Below are 14,646 nucleotides of genomic sequence, written 5' to 3' on the forward strand. Positions count from 1 at the left end.
TTCTTTCTTTCTTTCTTTCTTTCTTTCTTTCTTTCTTTCTTTCTTTCTTTCTTTCTTTCTTTCTTTCTTTCTTTCTTTTTCTCTCTCTCTCTCTCTCTCTCTCTCCCCCCCTCCCTCTCCCTCTCTCTCTCTTTCTTTTTCTCTCCCTTCCCCTTCCCTTCCCTCTCTGTCATCCAGGCTGGAGTGCAGTGGCATGATCATGGCTAATTGCGGCCTCGACTTCTGGACTCAATCAATTCTCCCACCTTTGCCTCCTGAGAAGCTGGGACAACAGGCACACACTACCACACCAGGCTATTTTTTATTTATGATTATTATTTTTTGTAGAGACAGGGTCTTCTTATTTTGCCCAGGCTGGTTTCCAGTTCCTGGGCTCAGGCACTCCTCCTGCCTTGGTCTCCCAAAGTGCTAGGATTAATAGTCATGAGTCACCATGCCCAGTCTAAAGAATGGTTTTTGAAATATGGTTCCTCAGACCACCTCAGCAGGCAGATTCTAAGGGTTGACACTACACTTACTAAATCAGAAACTCTGGAGGTAGGGTCCAACAAACTGAGTTTTAACAAGTCCTCTGGGTTACTCTGATGCAATATTGAAGTTTAAGAGTCACTGGCATAGGATGTTAGAGATGGAATCTTCATATTTTATAGTTGAGCATTCCACAGAGGAAGAACAAAAACCTTGAAGGAGACTGGTATATAAAGCATTGCTAATTTAATTAAATGAAGTTAAGAAGGTTTATTTGTGAAGACTGAGGAATTCTGCTCAGGTCCCCTCTTCTGTCCCATCTTTTAAGTTCAGTCATTTCAGAAAACCAAAGATCTCCATGAGACTTATCAAGCCTTAAGAGCTTGGGCAGCATAGGTCACGATCTTGAACGAAGGCCTAACTACATCCCCAGCACTCCTAAACCTGAGCTCCTGAATCTGTGGGCGAGCTGTATTTGGAGTGTCTAGTACCTCTCCAGTGTTCTTGCATGTACCTACTGTTCTTCTTCCTGGAACTCCCTTTCTTCACATTCTCACTTGCAAATTTCTACTCATCCTTCAAGTCTTCACTCTGGCATCATCTGCTCTGTAAACTCTTCACCCAGGTGAACACAGGTGCTCACCCACCATATTCCTCAGCACTTTGTATAGCTTTCTATATTATTTGCTTATCCCACAATATTACAATTTATCCATCTCTCTTTCCACTAGTTCTCTGAGGAAAATAATGGTTTCTTTTAGTCTGTTGTTTCTAGTGCCTGAAGTTTTGTCTGGCAAACAATAAACATTCAGTAAAAAGTTGCAAATGTATTGCAATGCTTTATTCCTCTCTCTATGAATCATTATAATTTTGCTGAGCATTTGAGAGTAAGTTGCTGATAGTATGGCCCTTTGCTCCACAACGCATCACTGTGTATTTTTAAATAAGAAGGACATTCTCTTACATGACTACAACACGGTAATCAAATTTATTAAATTTAACATTGATACAGTATATAGATGTATTTTTTTGAGATAGGGTCTCAGTCTGTTGCTCAGGCTGGAGTGCAGTGGTGCGACTACTGCAACCTCAGCCTCCTGGGCTCAAGCTGTTCTCTCACCTCATGCCTGGGACTACAGGCATGCACCATCATGCCCAGCTAATATTTTTTGTCTTTTTTTTGCAGAAAACGGGTTTCACCATGACCTTGATACAATATTATTATATAATATTCTGCCCATATTAACATTTTGTCTACTGTCTCATTCAATGGCCTTTATAGCATTTTTCCCCCAAATCAGGATTATGAATTGCCTTTATATGTCATGTCTCTTTGGACTCCTATAATCTGAATCAATTCCTTTGCTTTGTCTTTCATGACATTAATATTTTTGAGATGCACAGGTTGGTTTTTTTTAGACTGTCTTAAAGTTTTGGTTTATGTGATTGTTTTCTCATTATCAGATTTAGGTCATGGATTTTAAGGAGAAATACTATATAAGTGGTGTTAAGTTTTCTCATGCATAACATCAGGAGGTAGATGATGTTGGTTTATCCTGTTATTATTGATGTAATTGATCACTTGGTTAAGTCATGTCCATCAGGTTTCTCCATTGTAATGGTACTTTTTGCCCTTTGTAATTTCTAGGTAGTTTTTCAGAAGATACTTTGAAAATATATTCATATTCTGTTATGTAATAAACTTTTACCCAATGGTTTTAGCAATCTCTGATGATTCTTCCTGAGTCAATTGTTACTATGGCAGTTGTGAAGTAATTTTTAAACTGAATAAATGAAGCTTAAAAAAGAGACTGTTTTAGTTAACTACTTGAGCAGTATATTTTTGAGAGAAATCCTTTCTATTGCAAAACTATTAAAGTTATTTCCAGAAAGAATCAGTATTCTATGCTATCCCTATCTAATTCCATTTAATTTAATGACTTTATTTCTTGCCTCCATAAGGAGTCCCATGTGTTCAAATGCAAAATCTCTTCTGCAGCTTAAGATATAAACATCTTAATGAAATAGTACATATCATGTAGATATTAAATCCTTAATACATAGAAACTTAACTCTTCATTGCTATAACACAGACATGCACAGCTGTTTACAACTATTTATAAATGTTTATCATTTTGAGTTTCCCACTAGTTTCATAAACAGCTCTAGAGCTTTATTTGCAATTAGTTAAAAATACTTATTTTTTATGACTAATTGCATGAATAGTAATAATTGGGACATAATGGAAAATGAAAATGTAGACATAATATCTATATTTAGGTTTTATATAATAAAACCTTTACTTAAAGATTTTATTTTTCCAGTAACTTTATTAATCCAAGTGTTTCAAAATTGGAAGTGTAATATTTTGTTGCAGTGATGATGATGATCATGACGATGATCCATTAATTTGTTTTGGATCATTTTTCACACCTTCAGACTCTCAAGCTCTTTACCCTCATACAGTTCTTAATTCACTAGGGCAATCTATTCCTTAAGATTCATGCTTTTTTTTTTTTTTTACCCTTGGGTAAAAGTTTATTGAAGGATCGGCTATCTAAAGTCTTAAAGTATCTTTCCTTTAATTACTTATACACCTCCGGGAGGAGGCACTAGTGGGAGGTTATGTAGAAACTGAGGAACAGAGAAATCTAATTTCTGCACATCTATTTTCTGGAAAAACACTGGACCAATTCCCAGGGACATGTTTGTAATATAGTGCTCAATATAGTAGTTGACTCAAATCAGTGCTAAGCCCTCTAGATTGATCACATAAAACCTGAAAGGTGAAACAGCGTGCTTAGGTCTGCAGAGAAAATAGCCAAGCCTAAACCAGAATCAAGGCCTGTGGTCTTCCTTTAAAGTCAAGACTTCTCCCAGTATTTTCTCTTGGTGTAAATAATAAAGTGAATAAAATAAATGTGGTTATCTCAGATTTTTGAATCCCTCTTAAGGAGTAAGTTGAGCATGAACAGTAGTGATGTGTTTTTAGGGAATTGGGTTGGTTGCACTTAACACTTTCTGGAAAGAGAAACGCAGCTTTTGGGTGTCTGCTATTCCTGGGTGTTGTGATGATCACTGCCACACAATATTCTATTTAAAGAACCCAAGACTAGGAAGTGATTTAGACATGCTAGAGATTCTTGCTTCAACTCTTTGGTTTGTTTAAGAATGTGCCTTAACTATTCACAATAGCAAAGACATGGAGGAATTCTTTTGAACTTTTACAAAATATTGGGGCTCCAAGAAGGTTTACTTTATTTAACAAACACCTAAAGAGTGCTTTCTGTGTGTCAGGAATGGGTAAAGTGTTTTACAATAATGAACTCAATCCTGATAACACTATAAGGTAGGTGCTATTATTGCCCCTATTTTACCAATGGGGAAACCAAGGCACAGAAAAGTGAAGCAATTTGGCTGAGATCCACTATTAAGTATTGGATCAAAGAGTCAAACCCAGGCAGTCTATCTCCAAGAGTCCTTGCTTTTTAACCACATACATTCTGCAGAAGACAGCTGTGAGGTTGGCTGACCAAGATTATAAAGATGAGGTATTCCCTGTTCCACTTGGAACCTCTCATTCAATGGGATTATTACGTTCTTATTTTCAAACAGATGGACTTTCTTAGAGTAAAAAAAGTAGAAATGGAATTGAGAATAGACAATTTCCATGGACCCCTTTGGAAATGGATTTAAGCTTTGGGGAGGGAGGTCTGATGTTCAGCTTTTTTTTTTTTTTTTTTTTTTTTTTTTTGAGAATGTATGAGTTATTTTCAGACCAGGCTTATTTGAGCAGGCAGATGTGCTCCTGAGATACTTGAATATTTTAGCATGCCACAACTGTTTACCAGGTCATTCCACTCCTGCATAAATATACAAACGAAATCATTCAGAAATGTTTATGACCCACCAAATGAATGCAGTGTGTGAAATGGAAGTTCTATGCCATGTCCTGTATGCTTTCTCCTTTTATAGCCACATCTGGAAAACTTTAAATAGTGAAGGCTGAGGTGTATACTCTGGGTGTTTACAAAATTCTTCCTGAGTTGGATCAGCAAGACCATTTTCCTTGCACAATTGAAACAATGTGGGAACATTTCCCTCTTTATTTTGATAAAGCTTATGTTGATGTGGGGAAAGACATCTTTATGCTTTAAAAAAAATCAATTTCATGAGGTATAATTTTTAGTCAATGTGATGGACACATTTTAAGCGCGTGAAGGCACATTTTTTAATTATAAGGTTTCTTCTTTTCCCTAGGTCCACATCTAGAATGGAGACTTGGAAGATATTTTGGGGGATCATCCTCCTTGAAACTGGTTTTGGCTTCATCAAGTCACAGAGTATTGGTAATACCTGGGTTTCTTTAAGCTGAAAACGATCTAGTGGTAGTGACCATCTTAAAAGGAAATATTACAGAAGCTTTGTAATTAATAAGAGGAAACTGATTCCTTGAAGGAGAATTTAGTGAGAATCTGAAAGCTTATAGTCAATGGTGGGCACTTGTTTTTTCAGTACTTAACCCCAAATGACAAAAAAATAGATATTAAAAAGTTCCATATTCTGAAATGTGTTACCAGGTTCTCAAACGCTTTTGTAAACAGGAGCCTGTTCTGCATTCTGTCTTTTCTCTTTGGCAGAGCTGTTCCGAGGAGTAATTATCATCACAAGATGGATAGCTTTACTGAGTGCTAGTGACACAGCTACAATTTTTTGGAGTTATTTTAATAGATTGTTGGTACTTTTCAAGATGAAAGTCTCATCAGGAGAAGATTGTTTGAGTAGCCTGAAGTCCCAGTGAGACAATATTGAGGTTTAAATATTCAAATATAATTACACAGGCTGTTATTTGTTGGGGAAAAAAAAACCCCATGAAGCTCTCTCAGTTTTCCTTTTGGCTCTGGCTCCCTTCACTTGTGAACAGAAGCTGTGACAGTCTTTTCATGTTTCAAACACCTTCTAAAACTACAAAGAACTAGTGGAGGGGTTAAGAAAGTGACAATCTATGAAAGTATAGTACATCTCTCAAGTTGCATATGATGTAACTGAAACTTACTTGCCTGGAAAATATTCTACAGCTGTGTGGTTTCCTCTGATTTGAAAGATCAGGGGAACACTTCGTGGTTTGCATTTGATCACCCCTGAAAGAGATGTTAAGGGGACAAGCCAGTCAGCCATCCCTGGAACAGTCATTGAATTCTCTCCTCCCAGTAAGACTGCACTTTGGAGGGTTGAAGGGAAATAAAGCTTAAAGGACCTGAAGTTCATTTATTGTCTGCCTTTCCCATGATCAGGTTCCACTTGGCTTTATGGCCAACATTATGCAAACTTCTGAGAGGTGGGACACAGAACTCCAGAAGTGATAAGTGGATTAAGTGTCCGTGGATTATACCAACCTCCCCAGACCCTCTCTGCCTAGACCCTCACTTGGTCTTTGCTTTTCTGTAGTACGGATTTCTAATTTAATCTTCATGGCAGTTCAGGGTGTGGACTAGATATGAGGAGACCTGGGTCTTAATTCTGGCTCTTTGAATGGATATACATGAGTTATTTTGCCTTTCCAGGTCTCATTTTCCTTCTCTGTGAGATAGCTAAATTGGATTCCTTATTTTATACTTGTGTGGTCTAATACAGTGGCCACTAGCTGCATGTGACTCTCTAAATTAAAATAAATCAAAATTCAGTAAAATATGAAGTTCAGTTTCCATTATACTAGCTACATTTCAAGTGCTCAGTTGCCACATGTCTAGCAGATACAGTCTCACATAATTATTTCTAGCACTAAAATTTTAATTCCATTATTTGTTTTCATTAATGTTCAAGATCTCCACCCTTATAAGTGCTGTATCTTTCCTTTCTCTCTTTTCCTCTATTCTTTCCTTCCTCAATATTTTTGGGTATCTATGCTAGATGCTCATGTGGTGAACAAACAAGCAAAATACATGGTTATCTGTTCTCATGGAGCTCACAGTCTAGTTGGGGAAATTGCCATTAATTAAATAAGCACAATCATGAACATTACATTACAAACAAAGATAAAAGAACACGATCCTATGAGAATTTACCAAAAATAAATAGAGAAATAAATAAGAGAGAGAGAGAGAAACTTGGAGGAAAGGGAGCATATTAAAGTGCAGTGGCAAGTGGGAACATGGAAAATTGGAGACACTGGACTAGGGAGCCTGGAACTGATAGCAAGGTGGGGAGGGCAGAGAGAGATGAGGCTGCAAAGACAGTGCGGGGCCAGGCCAGGTAGGGAGGGCAGAGAGATGAGGCTGCGGGGACAGTGCAGGGTGAGGCCGGGTTGGGAGGGCAGAGAGATGAGGCTGCAGGGACAGTGCAGGGCCAGCCTAGCTCAGTATTTTAGCCCTCCTGGCACAAAACCAAGTGCAAGACATTTTTAACCAATGTGGGAAAATCATTTTTTTTTTTTGGCTTTTCAGCTACTTTGAACTAATGTCATTTTTAGCTGGTTTCTGCTTTTGTTTTTATTCTCATTACTAATTTACGTTCTCCTCCCACCATCATATATAATCAAATCGGGAGGTGTAGGAGTGGGGAGAAATCATAGTGATTGTTGACAAATAGATCGATCATAATCACCTCTTCTTTTTATCTACACATGCACCGTACTTAATCCACATTGTACTTCTTATCATAGAAAAGCAAAGTTTGAGTTGGAAGACAGCAGGGCATCTGGTCAACTCTTTAGTCTAGAGAGACACTATTTGAGATACAGAGGATTAGAGATTTGCTCCAGTCCTGTAGCCACTTAGTGTCTGATCTCTTCCATGCTGGAGGCCAGGATGGGCCCAGGTGGGGTACCAGTGGACCTGGCCATTGTTGAGATGGTGGTTTCCAGGCTTGTAGCTGGGGTTGGGGAGAAGTAGCTGCATAGTGCAGCTTGAGTTCAGGGAACCAAAAGACAAATGTGAACCATACCTACAGGAATGCCAAAGATCAAACTAAAAGGGGCTGGTGGGTGGCCAGGGAGTACAGAAGTCAAAGCTGGAAAGTTGATGTCTTAGGTCAGGTTCCCTGGAAGCAGAGTTTGGAACAGGGATTTGAACGCATTATTTTGAGAAAGTACTCTTTAGGGAAAAAAGTCTGTAAAGGAGTACGAGAAGAGGGTTAGAGTAGGGGATGAAGAGGATAGGTAATGTTAAACCTTGGCCTGAGTCATGAGAGGTGGTGATGGAGTCTAAATAACACTGCAGGGTTGTTTCACTGAAGGCAAGTGGGCCAGGCATTTGTGTCTCCATGTCGATTAGACATTGGCCACCCAGGGTGGTGGTAGTGGTGTAACTTCTCAGGTGTCTCCAATTGAAGTCACTCCCTTCAGCCAAGGTTAGGACTCTGGAGAAAGTCACAGGTAGCGCTTGAAGCAGCTGGGGGATAGGTGTGCCAACGAGTAAAGGCAATCTAGGTGGGTACCAATAGCATCCACTACTGGTAGAAAATTGGGTTCTTTTGTTTAGGTCAAGGGATGAATGGAAAGCAGGATGGGTGATCTAACTGAAGGGCCAAATGTCTATCAGAATGGAACAGAGAGTGACAGACAGGTGAGCAGGGGAAGATGGTAGCCATAGGAAGGCAAGGGAAGATGATGGTGTGTCTAGGCTGCATGCTGTGCAGGCAGATCTGTGGGGAGTAAAGGCACGGAGTCTGGAGCGATGGGATTCCATCCAGTAACTGTCATTTGTGATGTTTTATCTGAAAGTGATTCTCTTTCCCAGTCTGCAGGGAGGCCTCTCTGGGAGATGTTGTGTTTCTGGTGGACGCCAACATCAACCCCCAACATGCACGCAGTGTGCGGAACTTCTTGTACATTCTGGTAAACAGTTTCAATGTCAGCAGCAAGACCATCCGTGTGGGTCTGGCCCAGTATAGCGATGTGCCCCATTCAGAGTTCTTGCTTTCCACCTACCACCGCAAAGCTGATGTGTTGAGACACATTCGGCAGTTTAAATTTAAGCCTGGGGGCAAGAAGATGGGCCTGGCCCTGAAGTTTATTCTAGACCACCACTTCCAGGAAGCATCAGGGAGCCGGGCAAGCCAAGGGGTACCTCAGATCGCCATGGTGATCAGCAGTGGGCCAGTTGAGGACCACGTCCATGGACCTGCGGAGGCATTGAGGCAGGCAGGCATCCTGCTTTATGCTATTGGCGTCAGAGATGCAGTTTGGGCAGAGCTCAGGGAAATTGCCAGTAGTCCTCAGGAGAATTTTACCTCCTTTGTTCCTTACTTCTCTGGTCTGAGCAATCTCGCCCAGAAGCTGCGGCAGGAGCTCTGTGATATGTTGGCAAAGGCAGCTCCACGTGTTGACCACGTCTCTCCAGGTACAAAGGCTTTTTCTTTTTTATTTCCGATCTGGAAGTCATGAAACTCAAAGCTTGATCTCTTATTCATCCCTCTGCCCATCTTTTTATTTTTCATACGTGTGCATGTCTTAATTTTAAAATTAAAATTTCATGAAGTCAACCCTATGCTCCTCTTCAATCACTGACCAAAGCCTCATCAACTCTTTTTATAAATCCTGTGGGCCTTATGCTGCTTCTATATACTGATGTAGTATAATTCCCTTTTTGAATGAAGGTTCATTTGTTTCTAGAATGACATTATTATTCCTAGGTTAACTTACACATGTTGCTTGGATGAAGGACGAGAAGGGAGAGGGGCAGTAGTTCCCCTAGGATGTTTGCTAATTTAACTGCAAGTCTGTTGGTTTAATATACTGGTTAGGATGATTAATTTAGGGAAAATAAAGATCTGTGTTCAAATCTTACAAAGTAGAGAAAGGGTCATCTTAAGACAAGTTACTTTACTTCTCTGAATCTAAATTTTCTCCCTAGGATGATAGTACCTGCCTCAGAGAGTTGTTAAAAGCATTAAACAAAATTGTACAAGTAAAGTGCTTGGCACTATACCTGGCCAACCAGAGGGACTCGTAAGCATTTCCTGTTATTACCTGTCATAACCTGTGATGATGATATACCTGTCATCAACCTTGTGCTTCTATTGGTAATAGGGCATAAAATGGTGAAAATTCTTTACAAATTAATTACTAAACTCCATAATAAAGCATACAACTTTGAGTAGAGAAAGAGAAGAATGCTTGTGGGTTCCATCAAAACCCACAAGAGGACAGACTCTTCATGTTTTATTCATTATTTTGGTATTTCTGTATAGGGTATGTTAATTGGAAGAAGCGCTAAAACTTTTGACCCATTGATGCAGCAGGTGTGTGGTATATTATATATCTTCCTTTTGTACGGCACTTCGAGGTTTACAAAGAGGTTTTATATTCAGAGTAATAATAGCTACTATTTGTCTGGCGCTGCATAGTTTTCAAAGCTTATTTACATTGCTCATCTGACTGATCATCTCAAGTTTGTTAGATACATAGCGTAATTAGTATTATTGTTTGCATTTTTAGATGAGAAAAAATGAGGCCAAAGGTACCTCAAGTGGATTGCAGAACTAGGGACTTGATCCCAGATCTTTTAGAGCAGACCCATTCCACCAGAGCAGGGCTGTTTGGTTGTATTCCTGGGGAGCAGAGCTTGAAACAAGAATTTGCGTACACAAGATTTGCTAAGGAAGAGCTCCCGGGGCAATGGTCAGTAAGGATGTGGGGTATTCAGGACAGAGCAGTAGAGAAAAGTAAGGAAGGGTATGATTTCAGGCAAAAATTCTGTAAAGGGTTTTAGCCTGATCCTGCAGGGGAACTTGGTGTACATTATGTCTCAAAGTTGTCTTGACCCTGAATCTGGGTCAAGCAAGGATCTGGGCTTTTAAATATTGTGAGAAAAGTAGCTTCATTAGCTGGGGGTAGTTTTCCAAAGAGCAGTGCATAGAATGGTAAAAAAGAAATCCAAAAGAACTGAGCAGAGCATGACATTGTCTGCTATAGTAGATTATCTTATTTTTATCCTCAAAACAACCTTGGGAGAGTATGAGGGTTGGTGTAAATATTTCAGTGCTGCAGAGAAGAAAATTAAGTCCCAAAGAGTTGAGTGATAAATAGGTCACAGAGCTATTAAATGATAGAGCTGCAATAAGATGTGTCAAGGAACATAGGATATATTCTAGCTTCTGACCTGCTGGTGCGAGCACACTCCTAGATACGAGGTTTCTTTGTCAAAAGATAGGAGGCTGATGGCTTTTTCTGACTGGAAAGAATGCATTCCTTTTCTTAGCATGTTGCTTAATTTACAGAGTGCTTTTCTTCTTAATAAAATTTAAGGGATTGTCTAAGTGGATTTCAAGGTTGGAAGTATCAGTAGAGCAGGTCTGAAATCTCAGAAGGTGATGGAGCAGAGAGAAGGAAAGGTATGGGGGGATGTTAATGTTATTGCTCTGAGCACACTGTCATTTGGGGTGAGGGTAGCGTCTGAGGACCACTGAGTATAGGCTGTCTGTCATTATTCTTTTCTGCATTGGTTCCAAGCAGTTTGAACCATTGGTTCAATGGTTCAAAGCATTTTGAGTGAAGATCCAGTAATCTAATCCCTTCTGCCATCTCTCTTGTAGCTTGCAGAGAAGCAGCCCTGGCAGACATTGTGTTTCTAGTAGACAGTTCAACTAGCATCGGACCCCAAAACTTCCAGAAAGTCAAGAACTTCCTTTACTCCGTCGTCTTGGGGCTTGACATCAGCAGTGACCATGTCCGAGTGGGACTTGCCCAGTATAATGACAACATCTACCCAGCCTTCCAGCTGAACCAGCACCCTCTGAAGAGCATGGTCTTGGAGCAGATCCAGAATCTGCCATACCGCACAGGAGGCACAAACACAGGGAGCGCCCTGGAGTTTATCAGGACCAACTATTTGACTGAGGAGTCTGGCAGTCGGGCCAAGGACAGAGTTCCTCAGATAGTTATCCTGGTGACAGATGGGGAGTCAAACGATGAGGTACAGGAGGTGGCTGACCGGTTGAAAGAAGATGGAGTTGTTGTGTATGTGGTAGGGGTCAATGTCCAGGATGTCCAAGAGTTGCAAAAAATAGCCAGTGAACCATTTGAGAAGTTTCTCTTCAACACCGAAAACTTCAATATCCTGCAGGATTTTTCAGGAAGTATTCTTCAGACTCTGTGCTCAGCAGTGGAGGGTAAGATAAAAGGTAAGAAGCTGTGTTAGAACCCAAGATTCCAACCATGCCAGCTCACTACAATATAACCCAGAATATGCTGGGTGTATGGGAGGGCAAGGAGTGCCCGGCATCACTGGAGAAGCTGGGGAGACTTTGTAGGAGAAGGCATTGAAGGTTGGATGGAGTTCTTGTGGGTAGAAAGGAGCATCTTGCCATGTCGTTCAAAGGAAACAGCATGGGTTTTGAAAGTCGGAAGACCTGTTTTTTAATCCTGTCTTTTCCACTTTCTAGTTATGTGAGCAAGGACAAGTGGCTTCACTTTTTCACTTCAATTTTCCTATCTGCACGAAGAAAATAATATTAGTCTAGAAGAATGGTTTATGAGGATTTAATCAGATAAAGTGTATAAAAAGTTCTAGCATAAAGTGTGTCCTCAGTTAACTTCCCTTGCCTCCTCTGTTGTTTGAACAAGAGTAATTGAAAGGTACGTTAGTGTAATAAAACAGACAATAAGGCAGTAGGCTATAAGAGAGTAAAAGCCTTGTGATAGAGTCCTACATAGAGGAAGGGAAGTACAATATACAGAGAGTTGTAGTACCTCTACCTCTCACATTGGGCACACAAAACCATCCTTGTATTCAATTTTCGTGAAAGTTTGATTTGATTCACTTTCTCCTTTTGTCTTTTTCTGGCCCCCTGGTCTCCCTTTCCCTTTACTTCCAGAATTCATCAAAGCCTATGCAGATGTGGTCTTTCTTGCTGACACATCACAGGACACATCACGGGCCAGTTTCCAGAGGATGCAGAATTTCCTCTCCAGAGTGGTTGGCATGCTAGAGGTTGGCAGGGACAAGTACCAAATTGGGCTGGCTCAGTATGGTGATCAAGGTCACACTGAGTTTTTGCTCAATACCTACAAGAACCAGAAAGAGATGATAGCTCACATTCATGAGCGTTTTGTGCCCCTGGGTGGCTCCAGGAGGACAGGCAAGGCACTGCAATACCTTCTTCAGACATTCTTCCAGGAGGAAGCAGGAAGCCGGTATCTCCAGGGCATTCCCCAGTATGCAGTGGTCATTAACTCAGGCAAATCTAAGGATGAAGTCCAGGATGCTGCACAGAGACTAAGAGAGAAAGGCGTGAAAGTTATGTCTGTGGGTGTGCAGGACTTTGACAGGAGAGAACTGGAAGGAATGGGGTCTCCAGACCTTGTCTATGATATGCAGAGAGAAGATGAAGTCAGACACATAGTAGAAGATATGAACGTGGTGATCCAAGGCACTGGACAGCAGCAGCACAGGATTACAGCCAACGAGGAGGCTGTAGGAGGTAAGGTTTGGTCTGAGGATATGTGAGTCACTGGGAGATCTCAGTGTAAGAGGTAAGTCTGGGGAAAGAGCAGAAAAGGTGGGTATTCTGGATTCCTCAGTACTGGGGCACTAGCACTAGCAGACAGGAAAGAGTAGGAAGCATGGGATGGCTCAGGCACAATTTTGTTTTAGTTAACTATGGTCACAATGATGCTGCATAACAAACCAGGTGAAAAGTCAGTGACTGAGAAGAATCATTTATTCTCACAGATGGTTGAGGAACAGCTGATATTGGCTGGGCCCAAACAAATGGCTTTGCTGATATTGTCTGGGCCTCTTCACAGATTTGGGATTTGTCTGGGTGTTGGTTGATCTAGGTTTGGCTCTGCTCCACATATCTCTTATCTTATTCCTGGGATCCGCAGGCTAGTCTGGGCGTATTCTTCTCCTGGTAATTGCAGAGGTACCAGAGAGAAAACCAATTGCATAAGCATTTCTCAAACCTCTGCTCCATCATCTGCTAACATTTCATCGACTCAAGCAAGTCATATGGCTATGTTGAAATGAGTAGAGTAGAAAAGTGTATCTTCCCATGGAATAAGGAGTAAGGGGATAATATTTCTGAGTAAGAATCTAAATTACCATATACCTTTTCCAGGAGAAGAAGCACTCAGGCTTCTCCCCATAGATTAGATAAAGTACTTCCTTATGTTGGCATCCAAGACACTCAAGGGAGATACTGATGGCGTTTTGGTTAGGACAATTCATAGTGTAGAATTGTCCTGTGCATTGTCAGAGGTTTAATATCCCTAGTTTCTGCCAGCATCATCCCTGAATCATTATGGTAATCCAAAACATCCCCATACATTTCCAAAATGTCCCTTGTAGATAGGTACCACTCTTGGCTGAGAACCACTGAGCCTTATCTCCTGCTAAGTCTTTGTACACATTCTATTCACCCACCAAGCTGAGCTACTCATCATTTGCTGTATGTATATCATGCTTTCCCACCTCTGTCTCTGCTCTTGAATACACTATAATATCAGCCTGTGATGCCCACAGTCAAAATTTACCCTTCAGTTCTTAAGTTACCCTCCTGATGAAGCATCCTTTGAGCCCTACAACTAGAAGTGGCCAATTTTTCCTTTCTCTGAACTCTGCCCAGACCTATCAACATCTAGAGCTTGGGGTCCTTGGAAATTTATGGGCAGAAAAAAGACAAACACATATACAACTAGAAGAGAAAAATCCAAACAGCGGTAATAAGGAACTAAGAAACACCTTATGGAGGTACTACATTAAGTAGAGATAGATAGTAGAAAAGGAGGGCATACTAGAAGATGTGAACTGGAAGGAATTGTGCTGGTCCCTCAATAACAGGTGTTATTTTAATACACAGGAGAAGGAAGGAGGGTACTCTGGGCAAGGGAAAGAACCATGTAAGGGGTCTACATCCTGGTAAGGGTGTGGAAATGGGAATGGTCTGGATGAATGTGGAAGAAAGTTTAAAAATGGAGCCAATTTGGATCAGTGGAAGAGTATAGAATTAGTGAAATGAGATTGGATTAGGTATGATAGACCCTGACTACAGGATCCCAAAGACACTAGAAGTAATTGGAAATTACTTTTAAACAAGAAATATGACATGACCAAAGCAGTCTTTCAGGAGACCTTCAGCAGGCAGGCTGGGTTCCAAATGGCACCTCAGACTCAGAAGGACTTTAAGGCTGAGCTGTCATCTGGCCACGTGGAAAGGATGTCTGGGCCCAGCCCAAGG

General features: G+C 40.8%; 1 protein-coding gene across 1 annotated transcript in view; it reads left to right on the forward strand.

The window, feature by feature from the left end:
* The first annotated feature begins 4,737 nt into the window (after nt 1–4,737).
* LOC105538157 (collagen alpha-4(VI) chain-like) overlaps nt 4,738–14,646 on the forward strand; it is an 87,702-nt gene continuing 77,793 nt past the window's right edge. Inside the window, exons 1-3 of the mRNA XM_011977961.1 lie at nt 4,738–4,817; nt 8,205–8,807; nt 11,002–11,589. Of these exons, the coding sequence (XP_011833351.1) occupies nt 4,742–4,817; nt 8,205–8,807; nt 11,002–11,589 (1,267 nt within the window). The 5' untranslated portion in view covers nt 4,738–4,741. The remainder of the gene's footprint in view (nt 4,818–8,204; nt 8,808–11,001; nt 11,590–14,646) is intronic.

This window comes from Mandrillus leucophaeus, unplaced genomic scaffold, assembly GCF_000951045.1.
Source record: "Mandrillus leucophaeus isolate KB7577 unplaced genomic scaffold, Mleu.le_1.0 Scaffold186, whole genome shotgun sequence".
Taxonomy (NCBI): Eukaryota; Metazoa; Chordata; class Mammalia; order Primates; family Cercopithecidae; genus Mandrillus; species Mandrillus leucophaeus.